Here is a 16,310-nt window from a genome sequence, read left to right as displayed (position 1 = left end):
CAGGGGGTGTTTCTCACAGACACTCTGAGAAAAACAGTGCACACACCCCCTTCCCCAGACAGGCCCGGGCACCATCTGCAGTATCTGCTGTGTTCACCCTCGAGACGTCCCCACCTCCCCTGCAGGCCTGAGAAGGGCCCCTGCACAGAGCTGCTGTGAAATGGATTTCAGCTGGAGCCCCCTCTCCCCAGGCCCCCTGGGATGAGGGAGGGACAGAGGGCAGCGAGTGGCGCCGTGTTGCCATGGTAACAGGGAAGCGGGACAGGCAGCGTGCATGAAGTGCTGGGTCCTGAGCCACCTCCTGCTGCCCCTGTGTCACTGGAGCCCTGGGTGGGCAGGACCCCTGAAGAAGGGGTCTGGTCCTTTCATCAGCCGCTGCCTCCATGCGTGGGGGGAGCGGGGAGGCAGAGTGGCCTTGAACTGACCTTTGAAACACATTTGGAGCACCCAGGGCCCTGCAAGGGGAGGTCCTGGTGCCCGGTGAGAGTCACCCACCTCTGTCACCATCGTCAGCCCCAGCAGGTAGCTGATGCAACATATGGAGGCGATGAAGATTTCCCGGCGGAAGCCCTTCCTTAGGAAGGATGGGTGAAGATCAACCAAGGATGTGATCTGTCCTTCCACTTCCACAAACTGGGGAGGAAGAGATGGGGGCTGAGCGGCAGGTGCCTGGTACCCCCTCTGCCCAGAGAGGAGGCCCCGGCGCGTTGGCTGTGGGGTCACGTCCACGTGTGTGTGCCTGGGCTTGCGGGCCCCAGAGCGCCCCCTGCTGGTGCAGGCCCGGGGAGCCACGCACAGCTCTCCGGATACTCCACGCCTCCGCATCCTGACCGCTGCTCTGAGCCCGTGCTGACCCTCCACCCTGGCTCGCTGCTGGCACGTGTGTGGACACCCCCCACCTTGGTCTGGGTCCTCTCTGAAGCCAAAGGTGGTGACCCCCCCATTTCCAGGGCTCAAGTGCCCAGTGGGGCCAGGTACCTGGGGCCGTGCAGCAGCAGGTGACAAATGGGTGGTCACCCGACCAAATCTGGGCCTCAGTTCCCTCATCAGACGCACATGGTGGTTTTTAACCCCGTGGGGATCGTCAGCCTGTGGGGGAATTTTGTACATGTGCGTGCAGGCCCACATGCCCATGACCCCAGGGACCCATGGCTGGGCTCCCAAAGGTGAAACCGCTGGTTGGGAAGGACTGTCCTCAGGCAGTGTTCTAGGGTGACCCTCAGCCCTTCCAAATCTCCCTGTCTCTGTGTCTAAGGATTTACCCCAGAGGCTGCCCCCCGTCAGTACGCGGAGAGCCGCCTCGTTTCTTAAAGGGAGACTTAAAACTCCATCCTGTGGGAGCATACTGTCACGGGTCTAACCAGTGCCGGCCACTGACCCGGGCAGGGCGCTTCCCCCACATCTGTCCTCAGGCGCGTGCGCACACGTATCCGGAGCGCAGCTCAGGGGTAAACGTCAGGGCTCGAGGGCACACTGCCGCACTTAATCTGTGTAGCTACAGCCAAGCTGCTCTGCCGAGCAGCACGCCCTGCGAGGCCATCGGATCCCTTAAAAAGCGGGAAAGCTAAATGCTCTGCCCGTATGTTCTCCATTCAGGGAGAGGCTCTGGGGAAGGATGTTTCCCCAGCCTTCCTGCACGTCCAGTCGCTGACTCCTCTGGGACGCGTCACAGGAGGTTCACGGGCATACACTAGGAGCAAGTGTCTTTCACGTGCCCAAGGCGGCCAGGGAGATGGCTCTTCGCTGCCGGGAATTTAGGGAAAAGATGGTCAAGGGACTCTTGAAAGGGGCCCACAGAGAAGGGGCTGGGCTTCTGACCTCCGAATGATGCGTCCCCAGGGGGGTTCTGAGTGTACATTGCCACTGAATGGCGGCGGCCCCGCAGCTCAAACACTAGGCTTCAAAAGGAGTTAAAAACAGAGGTTCTTTCCTTTTCTGAGATGGGGAAACTTAAGATGGAAGCTCCAGTGTCACCGAGTCAGGGCCAACACCAGCACAAGCCGACTGCCAAGCTCACTGCACGCCCCGCCTGCACCCCCTCCGAGGGCCTCACTAAAGTGATGTGACCTCTGCTTCTCTGAGCCTCAGTCTTCTTCCCTGCAAAATGGGAGCATCTTCCCTACTCAGCAGGGATGATGAGGGATGTGAAGTCATTAGAGTGAACTGGCCATTGGGAGACCACGGTTAACGCGTGTCAAGGGCTAGGATGGGTGAGCCCCTGGGGGAGGGCGGTGGCAGCTCTCTCCTGGGTTTGTCCACAAACTGTGTGGCAAGGCATCTGCTTCCACGCGGGTGACGCCCCTACTTGCTCTCCCTGAGAAACACACAGTGGTACCACGGCCCCTCAGCCAAGCACAGTGCTCCCCCAAAACGCTAGGAACCCCCCCATGAGCGAGGCGAACGCGGCCTCTGCCCAAAGTGGGCTGTGGATCTCCGCGACGTCCACAAGAGGGAGCTATTTGAGGGGACCTCAAAGGTAAGGCCAACCAGCAGGTCTGGGAACTGCCAGGTCTGGGAACAGTCAGCCTTGGCCCCTGTCCTTAACCAGCAACCAGCCGTGTGTGGCCTCAGCCAAGCCCTGATTCTCTGTGAGCCTCAGTTTCCTCGGTTCTGGGGCAACAGTTGTACCCAGGCACCTGGATGCTGTGTGCATTTAAGGAGCTGACGTATAAAAAAGCCGAAGTGGGGGGAGGAAGAGGGAGGTTGTGTTTCATGGGGACAGAGTTTCAGTTTGGGAAGGTGGGAAAGTTCTGGAGATGGAGGGTGGTGATGGTTGCACAACAGTGTGAGCTCAATGCCCCTGAGCTGTGCCCTTGAAAAAGTTACAACGGTCAATTTCACATTGCGTGTATTCTGCCACACATGACACGTGGCCCGCGTGGACATCTCCCAGGGCAGTGCTCTGACCCCATCACTGCTGGTCCTGTGTGGGGAGGTCGCATCTGCAAAACCTCCCCCCAAGTCCCTGAGCTCACCAAGCACGCAGATGCAGAGGAGGGGTCCCAGCTTGTGCCGGGCCCAGAGGTGCGCCCCCTCCGCCAGGCTCCGCCTGCCTCCCGGGGAGAAATCTGATGAATGGCCACCCCCGCCCAGCCAGGAAGCAGGCTCCACGGCCTAAGAGGCCGGTGCTGGGCCCACGGAGATGCCGTGTGCTGTCATTTATTAACCACTTCCTGGCTCTGCTTTTAGCTCTCACTTGGAGCTCTGGGAGGAGGTATGAAAGCCGTGTGCCTAGGGCCTCCGAAGGCCAGGCTCACTGACTGGGAATGACTGACGGAGACGTCCTGCTATTCACACAGCTCGGCCTGTGAGCAACTGGGTCTGGTTTTCAGTCCCCAAATGCTTTCCTTCCGTCTTCGCTGCTTCTCCTGGTCCTCCTTCTGCCAAATCCTTCACTCTGCTCTCGACCTTGCTAGTGGATGGTCTCCTCTCTGCTGTCTCACCTCCGAAGACCTTCCTCCTCCCCAGCTCCAAGTCCCCGGGGAACCTGGGCACTGACTCAGAAGCTGCAGCGGACCCCCGGCCCACACACGAGGCTGAAAAATGCCTGCCTTTCAGGGACAGACCTCAGAGGTCGGCAGCCCTGGGCACACTACTGGCCCGCCTTGCACACCTCAACTCCCCACCCCTGGAGCCCCACCCGTGCTCTGAACCATTGTCATGAGGCCTGCACGCAGTGCCCTCTGAGCACTGCTGGCCACTCTCCCTCAGGCCTGGCGCTGGGCCCTCTGCGGAAAGCAACACAGGGATAGTCATACCCATTTACCAGATGAGGAAACTGAGGCTCAGAGCGTGGGGAAACACATTCAGTGACACAAAGCAGCGAGGTGGGCAGGGCACTGGTGCTCCAGACGCAGCCCCAGCAGGCTCTCAGTGACACACTGAGCCGGGGGAGGCCTGAGCCCTGGAGGGATGGGATGTGGGGGTTAAGAGGTGGAGGTGGAGTCCTGCCTGGGGGGTAGGGCAGAAAGCCAGGGCGGCTGGAGGGCAGGGTGGGCTTAGCGAGGTCCCCAGCGCTGCAGGTTTAGGAAGCACACAACACGGCCCGCTGGCCACACTCAGGACTCTCAGTAACGGCCTGGCCAGTGACCACCTCGTGCCCCAGGCAGAGGTGCTGGCCCCTCGCCCACCCAGCCCGTGGGCCTCCTGGGGATGCACTGTTACTGTCCGGTCTCCTCCTGCTAGTCCCCCTCCCTGCCCAGCTCCCTCCTGACCACACCCCTCAGTCATCCGTTTCCCTCGCTGAGGTTGGAGACTTGAGCTCTGGGGCGGGCCACGTCCTGGGGGTCCTGGAGGAACCCTCCCCAGCCAAAGCTGCTGCAGGCCTGATGTGAGGCTGGGAAGGGTGTGACCACCCCACTCACAGCACAAAGAAGGAGACTTCCCAAACCGGGCTTCCTGGGGGAGGGGGCATGGTCCCCCCGGGGGCCATCCCATGCTTCCTACCTACCTGGCTATCCAGTCCCAGCAAGAGAAGCATGATAAAGAAAAGGATGGACCAGAAGGTGGGCAGCGGCATCATCGTCACGGCTTTCGGGTAGGCGATGAAGGCCAGGCCAGGACCTAGAGGGAAGAGAAGATGGGGGGCAGAGGGCGGGGCATCAGCGCCAGAGCTGCCCACAGCGCCAGAGACACACAAGACACTTGGGTCTGAGGCAGGTCCCCCAAACCCCAAATGCAGGGTCCCGCCTAGGGGGAGAGACCAGGCCTGTCCCACTCTGGGCGGGACGCGCCGGGGCTCAGGCGGGGCCCCGTTTTAGCATCTGTCTCCTACGCAGCAGCAAACTGGCCTCCTCGCACGCCAGATTCCAAGCGGATGCTGGTGATGGAGGCAGGAAATGGGACAGAGCCTGGGACTCAGAAAAGGGGGCCCTCCCCCAAACCAGAGAACCACACCAAAGTTTGCTGGAAGGAAGCAAAAACGGGGAGCATTCTGGTTATCTGACCACTAACGCCTTGTTTGCAAAGAAAAGGTTTCTATGAAAACACTGTGTGAGTGGCAAGAAAAAGAATACAGAACCATGCCCTGTGGGGCCGATGTCTCTTTGGGGTACGTCTGGGTGGCCCCCGGGAGCACCGGCAGATCCAAGACCCAAAGCCAGAGGGAGTTGGGGTGAGACCCCAGGCTGGGAGCCCGGCCCCAGACTGCAGTCCAGTCCTTATCCCACCTCCTCCTCGTAACATCATCACCTGCCCTCGTGGGGCCTCTGTCTGCCCCCCAACAGGTGCGGGGCAGGTTCCCGTAAATGAGTCCCAAGGAGGCTCCTCTGGCCCATATTCTCAGGGAGGACCCTGACGGAACCGGAGGCAGGCTTGGGAGATAAGAGCCCTGCGAGCTCTGAGGGAAGGGGAGGGGAGGGTGCTCCGGCTGCAAACGGCCCATCCTGCCTCCAGCCAGGGCCTGGGAGGGACCGAGCTGTGAATGAGACCTGTGGGGCCAGGAGGCGGTGGAGAGTTGCAAAAGAAAGGAGGCCTGAAGGGCATGGGCTGGAAAAAAAGAAAAAAAAGTAAAATCCACAACTTAAAAAAAAAAAGTCAAGAAATGTGAAACAAAAGAGGCTGGACAACAGGGTATTTAAAACAGGTATCAGAAACCAAAGGAATGGTCTAAGAATGGGGGAAAAAAAAAACTTTGAAATAACTTGGAGCCAGAAACCACATCGCACAGCGTTAAGGGCATGTGTGGCGGCGAGAGGGTGCGTCCTTTTAGTGCAGAGTCCCTGACGTGGGGAAGCCCGGCGGTGACCGTGCCGGAGACCACGTCCTTGGCGGCGATGGTGGGAAACCCCCAGGAGAGATGGAAGGTGCCGGCCTCACCCCCAAAGCCCTGTCTCCCCCTGGCTGGGTGCCCGGGGCCGCGCACCAGCTCCTGCGAGGCCAGTAGGTGGCCCTGGGGAGGACGCGGTCCAGCCGCTGCGAGACAGATGTAAAATGGAGCCCCCACCCCACCCCTGCCCGCCCGCCGGGCTGGGGAGGTTCTCAACGCGCTGTTTCTGTATTTGAGTTTTGCCTTTCTCAAGCCAGCCTCCGGGAGAGGGGTCTGAGCGCCTTTCCCTCAGAGCGCACGAACTAGAGAGAGAAGCCGGGGGGCACCGCAGCCGCGGGAGCCCCTGGGGCAGCGGAGACGCCCCGCGCTACGCTTCATTTGCACTCCGTTCGGCTAAATGATGATCTTGTTCCAATGCACTTCGCTCAATATGGTGCTTGTTAAAAGCTTATTAGCGAAATAATCACCCTTGATGTGTCGGGCTGTTCAGACATCACCGTCGGGGATAAACGACAAAGTCTTTGAAGTGGACGGGAATAAGAAACAACTTAGCTTCACGATGTCTACACGTGCAAAAGTAGCCAGCTGTCCACAGAGAAAGATCTGTTTCACACACTGATAGGCCCCCTCCCGCTGCCAAATTCCTGCCGTGCTCTTGACGGTTACCAATCGGAGTCTGTTGGCAAGCCCTCAACTGAAAACAGCCTTCTGCAACGGAGGCGTCAAGTGTCTCCCCTTCATTTCTCTGCCGAACTCCCACACGGGGAGGGGCAGCTCGCTTCTGGAATTACGTTCTGTGTCCTCGGTCTCTGGCCTGCCTTTTGGGGCTCTCAGAGAAGGAAAACTGCATCTGAAGGTGTGCCTTGGGATCGGGGGCAGTGGAGAGATGCGTGGGGCCGAGGCACAGCCTGGCCAAGCTTGTCCTGCAGCAGTAGGGGCAGGAGGTTGGGGCGGGGCAGCGAGCATCTTCTCCAAGTAAGGAGGGAAGCGGGGTCTGGGGCTCTGAGAGTCAGACGAACCCAGATGTCATCTCACACGGGAAGGGCCAGGGGCTATCACATGTGTCCAGGGCTCAGTGGGGAAGCTGGGGGTGAGGGACACCCTCATGTCAAGGGGCCTGTCCAGCACGTGGTGTGTGCCCTGCCCAGGCGACCCCAGCCCTGGCCCTGACCAGCCCCATGCAAGGCCCTTGCTGTTAAGCCATTGGCTTCATTTGTGGAGCCGACATCTGAATGCACGATGTGGAGGCTCCCCCGACCCGCCGACACTAGGGTTCTCTGGCTGAGGAGCTAGGACGCTGACCATTGTTTCCAACAAGGGCTAGGGCAACGCCAAGTGGGGATTCAGGCTGTGCTTGATCCTGGTCTGTGGTCCCTGGGGTTAGGGCCCCGCGCTGTCCTCTGGGCCAGGGAGGAGCTGCAGCCCAGAGCCCTCACCTGCCTCCTAGTGGCCCCAGAGAGGCCGTGACAAGTCAGGAGGCCAGGCTATGAAACAAGGACCACCCTCCAAGGTACCTGGGCAGGATGGGAGGAGGGCAGAGAAGCCGGAAAGGTGGACCTCGAGGGTCCTGGGAACGCAAGGGTCCCACTCCCACATCGAAGGCCCTGCAGCTTCAGAGCTGCAGGCCCAGGCCTGGCAGTGCCCAGGGGTACTTCCTAAACCAGGGCACCTGGCTCCTGGGGCTCTGGGATTCTAGCTACTGAGGACCTCACAATTCCCAGGTTCTAGCACCCTCTTGCTGGAGTCTCAGGATCCCAGCTTAAGACCCCAGGCTTTGCAGACCCTGCGATTCTAAGACTCTCCACTTGTAGGTGTCTTGTGGGGAGCCAACGGGGCCCACACCCTGAGGTGGGGGGTGATGGCGCCCCGACAATACACACAGGGCAGAGGCTCAGCAAACCAGCCACCTCTGTGGAATGGACGCATGGGTTCGCTTAGCGGGGCGTGCTGGGAGCAAAGTGCAAAATACAGAAATGGAAGCTGAGAAGGCGGTGATGGATGCCGACTGGTGGCTGAATTGGGCCTAATTTAGGAAAGTGGTTTCTGTTGCTGAAACCAGGAGTCTGCTGGGGAAGGACGAGGAGGGGAAATACCACGTGGAAGTAGCTAAATGTTCCCTGACTTAACGAAACCCCCCCATGTTTCTGCCGCCCCGTGGCCAAATTGCAATGAAAGTGTTTAAAATTTAGCTTTTTTACTCTTTGATACTTGGGGGACATCTTGGTGGGGGGGGGTCCATTTCGGAAACCAGGCTCGTCCCCCCCCCCAAGCCCCCTGGGGGTCTGGCTTCATGCCTGCAGTACTCATCTTACACACTAGGTGGCAGTGCCCACCACCACTGCCACCGATACCACCATACCTGACTCAGCCACATCAGCAATGTCCACCCCTTGCTCTTGTGCCATGAAGCCCAGGATGGAAAAAATTGCGAAGCCAGACACAAAACTGGTACCACTGTTCAGGCATCCCAGCAGCATACAGTCCCTATGTTACACATATGTCAGGGAGCAAGTTAATTCACAGCACGAGGAAGCCACGCTCCCTACTTCTCTCTTCTCTTTAAACATCATCCTTCCTAAGGCCCGCCAGGCCCGCCGGCGCGACACTTGCCTGTACGAGTTGTACTTGTACTTGTTGTAGCTCCCCAGCGAGGTCATGGCCCCCAGGCAGATGGCATAGGAAAAGAATATTTGGGTCCCAGCGTCGATCCAGACCTGTGGGGTGCGGGGGAGGGGGCGGCAAGGAGAGAGGCAGGTGTTAGGGCCAGCTGCCTGGAGGAGGGGGTGCGGGCCCCTGGCCCCTGGGGCCCTGAGGACTGCGCCTCAAAGTGTGCAGTTTCTCGTTGCAATTGGAGCATCTGGGCTGGAATCCATGGCGCCTTTCAAGACAATGCTGAGCTGCAAGGAACCCCAGAAGTCTAAGAAACCCCCCCAGTCACTCAGCATCAGGGTTAAGAGGCTGAGCTTTTGGAGCAGATGGATCTGGATTCCAACTATGGAATGATGATGGGCAAAAAATTTATGACTTCTAGAGCCTCAGTTTTCACATCTGTAAAATGGGCTCCACTGCCCTACTCTACAGCACTATTTTGTAGGTTTAAAGAGTTAAGATTTAGCCCAGTGCCAGACACACGGTAGTCTGTAGGTCAAGGCTGCTATCATTACCTAAGTGTTATTGTCTGGGGAACCCTGGGTTGGAAGGAGGAGGAATTCCCGAATGGATTCTGCAGGCAAAGCTGTTTTCCAGAACCTTCATCAAGAAGGTCCTGACAGCCACAGAGCTGCCTTCACAGCTGTCCTCTGATGATGGCCAAGCCCCTCCCACCTACCTGCGACCCAGGGCGAGAGGACAGCGGGGAGGAGACCCGAAGCAGCACAGACCCTTGGGGGCAACCTGAAGGCTGAGGACAAAGCTCCCCAGATGGGCCAATAAAATCTCCAAGGATTTTTCCAACCCCTTGTGGTCACATGGCTGAGTGCCTCAAGGCGGACGTTCAGTATCGCCCCTCCACCTTCCAAGAGGCCACCAGCTCTGAATTCTGGCTGCAGACAAGGAAGCCCGCAGCTCTCTTGGGCCGACTCTCCCATCCCCATGATGCAGCCCTCAAGGCCACTGCGGGCAGAGGAGGAGGCCGGCTCATGAAGACTTGTCTCCTTACCTGGCTTGGTGCTGCCTAAAGAAGCCTCTATAATTGGCCGGCCTCAGGAGTCCTCTACACGGAATGACACGCAGCCGGCACGGCCCACGAGCACAGTGAAGCACCTGCCACGGCCCAGCGGAAAAGGGCCTGGTGCTGCTGGCCCGGCCGGATCTGTGCGCCGAGAACCATGGGCGCTGGGCCGCAGCCCACTCCCCCCGCGCCCCGCCCTGGGAGGGAGGGAGGCCGGGCTGGCCCGCAGTACCTGTGGGTCCTCGAGGCGGCTAATGTCGGGGTACAGGTAGAACTTGATGCCCTCACCCGCGCCGGGCAGTGTCAGTCCGCGCACCAGCAGCACCAGCAGCATAGCGAACGGGAAGGTGGCGGTGAAGTAGACGACCTGCGAGGGACAAGAGAGGCTCAGGGGGGCCCGCGGCATCGCCTGCTGCTGTTAGACTCGCACGTCATCCTCTCCAGGGCGGCAGTTCTGAAACCGAGCTTGGCATTTCTCCTGCTGGGTGACCTTGGGCAGATGGCTGACCCTCTCTGGGCCTCGGGTGCCTCACCTATAACCTGGGTATAATGCAACTACCTACCTCACATATTTACTGAGTTTCAGTTAATTGAAAAATCCTGCAAACATTTACTAGGCCCTGGAAATACAGTGGTGGACCAAACAGAGAACAAATCCCTGCCCTCATGGAACTGACATTCTAGTGGGTAGAGGAAAATGCTATCAAGTGTGAAGGCAAAAGGAGGAGCCCAGAGGTGGGCCGTCAGCACTTGGTGTGTATCAGCTTACATTGCAACTGCCAGTACGACTCGTGGTTCAGAATCAAGTAAGTGTGGGTTCAAATCCCTGCTCTGTTCCCTCACGTGCTGTGTGATCTTGGGCATGATGCGTAACCTCTCTGGACCTGTTGTCTCATGTATAAAATGGAGATAAGGGTAACAGAAGGCCCTCATTAAGTGGTGAGGCGAGGATTCAATGGAATGATGCTCGGAACACCATTAAAACAGAGCCCAGCACTTAGACGCTCAAGAAATGGGGCCTGTGGTTGGCAACATGATTGTGCAGGAAACACATGGGAACTTCTGGAGAGGAAATGAGGCCTCTGAAACCCCTCAGCCAGGATGGGAAGCCGTCTACCTCCTTGGGGCTGCAGGAGGCCCACGGCCACCCCTGGTTCGCACAGCACGTCCCGGGCAGGTCCAGGTCAGTGCAAGGTGGGGCCCAGAAAGGCTGGGGCCAGGCCTTTCCATCCCCAAGGGCCCTGCCCTACTTTCCTCCACCTCCCCCGTCCTAAAAGCACCGGCCTCCAAACATCCTGTGGCCTCAGTTCATGGATGGATTTTCCCACCTTTGTCTTCAACAGACGTTTCCAGGCAGGGTTCGTGCCCAGGAGGAGCTCAAAGGTGCCTGGCTGAATGGACAGTGAAACCCTGGTACTTCCAGCAGGGCGCTGGCTGAGCCCTGCCTCCTCGGGCACCAGCCCACTTCAGCCTCACAACACCTCCAGATCGGTGCGCTGGCCGCCCTGCTGCCAGAGGGAGGGCTGAGGTGGCGCGGGACACGCTGGACGTCCACGGCGACCAGAGGTAATGCCAGGACTAGCTCACAGACTCCTGAAGGCCTTGAGGGCCGGGGGCCAGGGAGGAATCGCTGCACGGCTAACGTGCCCATCTCACAGGTGAGGAAACTGAGGTCCAGAGGGCAGGATGAAGGTGCCCGTGGTGTGGGGGAGGGGCAGGGCCAGGACACTGCAGGGCACTTCTGGGACCCAGGCAGGTAATGGGCACCAACGGATGGTGACAGGGCATGGTCCTCACCTAGCTGGCACAGGAGTCTCGATGGGGCACAGTTCTCTGGCAGCCGCCATTCCTTTGAGCAGCAGCACCCAGAAGGGGGCTTTGGAAAAGGGCAGGAAGGAAGCCCTCAGCGCCGCCGGCCCCGCTGCCCTGTCAGCGCCGCCAGCCAGCACTTGCTGAGCGCTCACTGTGTACCTGGAGCTGCCCACTCTGCCCTGGTCCTGCCCTAACCCTTGGAGCTAGGCTTTATTACCATCCCCATCTTGAAGGCAAGGAAACTGAGGACCAGAGAGTCATCTCCTGCCCACTGGTCACACAGCGCTCAAGCGGCAGAGCAGGGACGTGCCCTTGAGCCCCCTCCAGTGACAGCACAGCAGGAAAAAGCCCTAAACATCTGGAGTTTCATTCAATCCTCCAGAAGGCCAGAGGGGGGGGCTGGGCCGCCCAGAGGCCTAGGGCTCAGACCAGAACTCAGGCTCAGCGGCAGGCCTGCTGTGAGGCCTTGGGCAAGCTGCTGCCCCGCTCTGGGCTTCGCTTCCCTAGCTGCCAGCTTGGCTGCTCCAGTGGGAGAGGTGGCATGGCCCAGAGGGTCGCCCAGACTGGGGTTCGTATCTGCTTCTGCCCCCTCCCAGGGTGGCGGCTTGGCCTCAGCTTCTCTACTCACCCTAGCGGTGGGCACCCCAGGCCGAAAGGGCTGGCCCTCCTCCCGCCTCGGCAGCCCCCTCTCTGGACACCCCTCTCCCCCAGGCCTCAGTTTCCCCAGCCACCCTGATTATCTTCTCCTGAGACAGGGAACCCCCCATGCCCCAAGGACCAGAGGCAGACGTGGAGGGTGGGGTGGGTCAGGAAGCCACAGAAGGGGTGACAGAAGAATGAAGACCAGCCGGCCGCTCCTCCCTTCCTGTGGACAGGACAGGACAGGCCGCCAGCCCCCACCCCCGGCCCCGGGAGGACAATGGCTGCTGACAGCAGGCGGGGCGGAGGGCGCCACTTCAAAGCCGCCGGGCCCCCCTGGGCTGGGCGGCCCGGCTGTGGCCAGAGGCTTTGTGTCAGGGACACAGGACCCCTCCCGGGGTGGGGGTGGCTTCCCTCGCTTCCACGTATTTAATTTATTTCACGAGCACTTAAGTGGCACTAAGAGCCCTGTGCATGTCAACCTGCCCTCACAACTTGAACAAGTGGGACTATTACCACCTGCATCTTCTAGGGGAGGAAACGGGGGCCCAGAGAGGGGACGTCAGCTGCCCGGGGTCCCGGGGCTGGTAGGTGGCAGAGGAGGGGCTGGATCCCGGCCGGCTGGCCTCAGGGTCCCAGGGTCTTTATGTCCCTGCTGGTCTTCCCCGAACCCAGGACACCCCGCCCCTCGTCACGCCACTGCACCTCCTCTTTGGAAAGACACGCTTGTTTTGCAGAATTTGCCGCTGAGGACAAGCTCCTGAGAGCCGTTCTCTCAACATCTCTGTCACTCCCCGGGGACCCTCATGGGAGAGGCTGGTGCCAGCCGCCGCCAGTGGGCCTCTGGCGGGGGCCCAGCAGGCTTTGCCACGGGACATGGTTTTTTCCACTCTTGCTGGCAAACCACCGTGGCTCCTCTGAGCCCTCGACCCAAAAGCCCTGAGGCCTAATTGCCCTGGAAACTTGCAAGGACGACGCTTCCTCACTCCCTAGGGACGGTGGGAAGAGGGTGGCCGGCCAGGCCCGAGGGAGACAGGCCGGTCTCCTGCTGCCCTGAGCTTCCTTTGGGGAGAAGGCCTGGGCACCATGGGCCACTCATCCCAGAGACGTGGGGCCCCAGGTCTGTGCTCAGCGACTGGGCAGGTCCCGAGGGTCCTCACCGCACCCTGTGTGTCAGGCGGAGAGGGGGCATGGCTGACTCATTTCACACAAGGGGAAACCAAGGCTCAGAGCGGGAAAGGGACTCACACACGGTCATGCAGACTCTGGGGGCAGAGCTGAGATCCCAAACCAGGTCTGCCACCTCTGCTTATCTCTAAGCCCTGGACGGAAGAGCTGCCCTGGAGGCTGGCAACAGAGAGGTCAACCTGTGCTCACATCTGGGACCGTCCTCTGCTCTGGGTCCACTGGGCTGCACTTTCTGGACCTCCCGTGCTGGGAGAGCAGGGACACACAGTCAGGCCAGCGCAGGGCTGAGGGCAGAGAGCAGGTGATGACTGGGAGGTGGAAGGAGGCAGGGCACTGAAGTCGGGAGCTGGGCTGCCCAGGTTCCAATCCTAGCTCGGCCACTGACAAGCTGTGTGACCGTGGACAAGTTAATTAACCTCTCTGGACCTCCATTTCCCCATCTGTAAAATGTACTAATAGCTGCACACACTTCAGATACCAGGAAATTACATGAGCTGGTAATCAGCACTGAGAACGGTGCCTGGCACACACGTGCCAAGGAGTGCGATCCTTGTCACCACCACGATCTGTTGAATGAATTAAGCCACAGCACATTCTGGGCCAAGTTTCAGACCCTTGGAAGGCTGAGTATTACAAAAAAGGAAACAGACTCAGAGAGGCAAAGCAACTTGAACTTGGGTCCTGAGCCTCCCAGGCCCAGCTGCTCCCTCCATCCACCCCTTGCTGGACCAGGGTCAGCCACTGGAGCAAGGCCATGGCCAAGAAGAGGCCATCCCGCTGGCTGCGGACCCAGACCCCACGGCAGCCGTGAACCTGGTCTGTGGCCAGGGCTGGAAGTCGCGGCTGGTGGCGGGTGGGCAGGCAGGCAGGCCGGCCGTGGAGCTCGAGGAAGGCCACTGGGCCGAACTGTGTTTGTCTTGGCTTCTCTGGGCTGGCCTGGGACCTGCTATTGTTCTGGGAACCACGCCCGCCCCTGGGGGCCTGGACCCTGTCTGGGGGTGCACAGGGGGGCCTCCAGCAAGTCACGTCGTCACCCCGCCACAGGTGCGGCCCGGCTCCCTCTCCTCTTCACTTGGATTCTGTCCTCCTGCCCCTGCTTGTGTTTCAAGCGTTGCTCACTGATCCTGGAGGACGTCAGCCTCCTCCATCAGACGGGGGGCTCTCCAGGGGTCTGGGCAGACACACCTTGGGGCCTCTGCACTGGCCGTTCTCTCCCCAGACAGGCCCATGGCTCACCCCTCACGTCCTTCAGCTTCTGCTTCTGGGCGAGTGCTCCCCGGCCACGCAGTGTGAAACTGCACCCCGCACTCCTGGTCTCCTCCCCTCCACAGTGTTCTCCGCATCGTGCCTGTCACTCTCTGACTCCTGTACAGTTTACACGTCACCTTGTTACAACCAGCGGGCTTGTCCGCTCCTGAGCAGCAGGGATTTCTGTCTGTTTGTGGAGCTCTGCACGTCCCGGGGCCCCATTCCTCAGCACCAGGTGGCTCGAATTACGAGTGCGTAAGTGAGCACGTCCACATCACTGCTCTGGCCCAGGGTCCAGAGAACTTCCCGACAGACTGGCCTCCACCTGGGGACCCGGAGGCAGCGTGAAGCCGCAATTGGCGCTTACTGCCAGTCTGCACAAGCCTGTTGCTGGGTGCTTCAAACACCTCGTTTCAAGCCTCACCCATTTTCTGGATGGGGAGACTGAGGCTCGGGAGGAGGGGGTGACCTTGCACAAGTCCCTTAACCTCTCCCAGCTCGGTCCCCTCACCGTCTGAAGAGAGGGTGTAATGGAAATGGCTTGCACACAAGGTGGAGGAGGAAACGGGATGACACAGGTGGACACAGGAGTGCTGAGTCACCGGCGTCCCCTCTTCCTGCCTGTCCAGGCAGGCCAGGTCAGCAGGGGGTGTGCCTGTCCGGATTTCTGAAGCCTGGCCTGCTTCCTTTCCAGATTGGGTTTTAGGGTCATGGGTGGCCCTGCCCAGAGAAACAGGCAGAGGGGGTGGGGGCGCAGGCTGCCTCGGCAACCCGGGACCCAGATCTCGCGTGGCAGGTGCCTGAGTAGCTGCCAGGATCTGTTCAGACCCGTGACTGCCTACGGGTCTCCTCATCCGGGGAGGACCTGGTCCTTTATTCCAAGTCCTGGTGCAGCAAAGGCCCCATTTTCCAGGCGACCTCACCCACTGCCCGTGGCTGAACCTCAAACGCCACCTGAAGTGACTCTTGACCTCTGGAGGCGTTTGGACGTTTAAGAGATTTCCTCTCTGTTGAGATGCGAACGACGGAGGGTGGGGGGACGGCGGGGCGGGGGGGCACGCACAGGCACATCACCCAGTCTCTGTGCTGTGGCTGAGTTACTGCCCTGGGGTCGGGCTCACGCCTGAACCCACCAGAAGCCTCTGCAGGGACTTTGTTATGGGAACGAGCATGGCACCCGCCAGGATCTTGGTTGTCAGGTAACTGCTCTGCCCTGTTGACAGGTAACAGCGTCGCTACAGGCTAACGTTTTCATTGCCGACAATCCAGCAGCTAAACCTAAAGCCTGAACCACGAGCTAACATTTTAATTATCAGCTACGGCCTCTGTTAACAGCTAACATCCTGGCCATCGTGTAACCTATTAACCAGCAGCCGATTTCAGTCACGGTTGACACTTCGGTTAACAACTAACATCTTGGTTGTGAGGGGACGACTGCCATCCGCGAAAGCCTGCCCAGAGAACTAGCATCTTAGTCACCAGCGGAAACGTAAGCTGGTTCAGTTAATCTGACTGAGCAGCGGAAGTCCCAGTCAGTGCTTCTCAAACCTCAGTGTGCGTTTGGATTACGGAGGGACATGGTTCAAATGTAGTTTCTGGTTCCGTAGGTCTGGGGCTGGCCCACCGGCCTGCATTTCTAACAGGCTCCCAGGGGATGCGGATACGGCAAAGGTCCGTGTGAACAGCCGGTCATTAACGGCACAGACACCAGCTAACTTACAGCGGCATCGCCGACACCAGTTTGCTATCTGCTCCCATCTGCGCTGTGCCAGCTCCCTGACACGGGCACCAGGGCCGTGCGGGAGCGCGGCAGCCCCGAGAAGGCGGACCGCTCAATTTTCAGGAAGTGTTTGAGCTGGCTGTTAAACCTCCAAGGACTTGAAATCGGACACGGTGGGAGTATCTACGCCATGGCATGGGCGAAGGGCGGAAACCAGGGCTCTGTGTTCTCCGGGGGGACTGGTTTCTCAGCACCAGTTTTGAGCA

At 59.8% G+C, this 16,310-nt stretch overlaps 1 protein-coding gene across 4 annotated transcripts in view; it reads right to left on the bottom strand.

The window, feature by feature from the left end:
- SLC6A6 (solute carrier family 6 member 6) overlaps positions 1–16,310 on the bottom strand; it is a 75,688-nt gene that overhangs the window by 9,322 nt on the left and 50,056 nt on the right. For all 4 annotated transcript variants that reach the window (XM_031470987.2, XM_031470988.2, XM_064496203.1 and 1 more), the window contains 5 exons: positions 9,670–9,804; positions 8,378–8,481; positions 8,127–8,251; positions 4,451–4,563; positions 496–633 (listed from right to left, as the gene is read on the bottom strand). In XM_031470987.2, the coding sequence (XP_031326847.1) occupies positions 496–633; positions 4,451–4,563; positions 8,127–8,251; positions 8,378–8,481; positions 9,670–9,804 (615 nt within the window). The remainder of the gene's footprint in view (positions 1–495; positions 634–4,450; positions 4,564–8,126; positions 8,252–8,377; positions 8,482–9,669; positions 9,805–16,310) is intronic.

Source organism: Camelus dromedarius, chromosome 17 (assembly GCF_036321535.1).
Source record: "Camelus dromedarius isolate mCamDro1 chromosome 17, mCamDro1.pat, whole genome shotgun sequence".
Lineage (NCBI taxonomy): Eukaryota > Metazoa > Chordata > Mammalia > Artiodactyla > Camelidae > Camelus > Camelus dromedarius.
The sequence above is the reverse complement of the archived record's forward strand: the minus strand, read 5'-3'. Positions and strand labels throughout refer to the sequence as shown.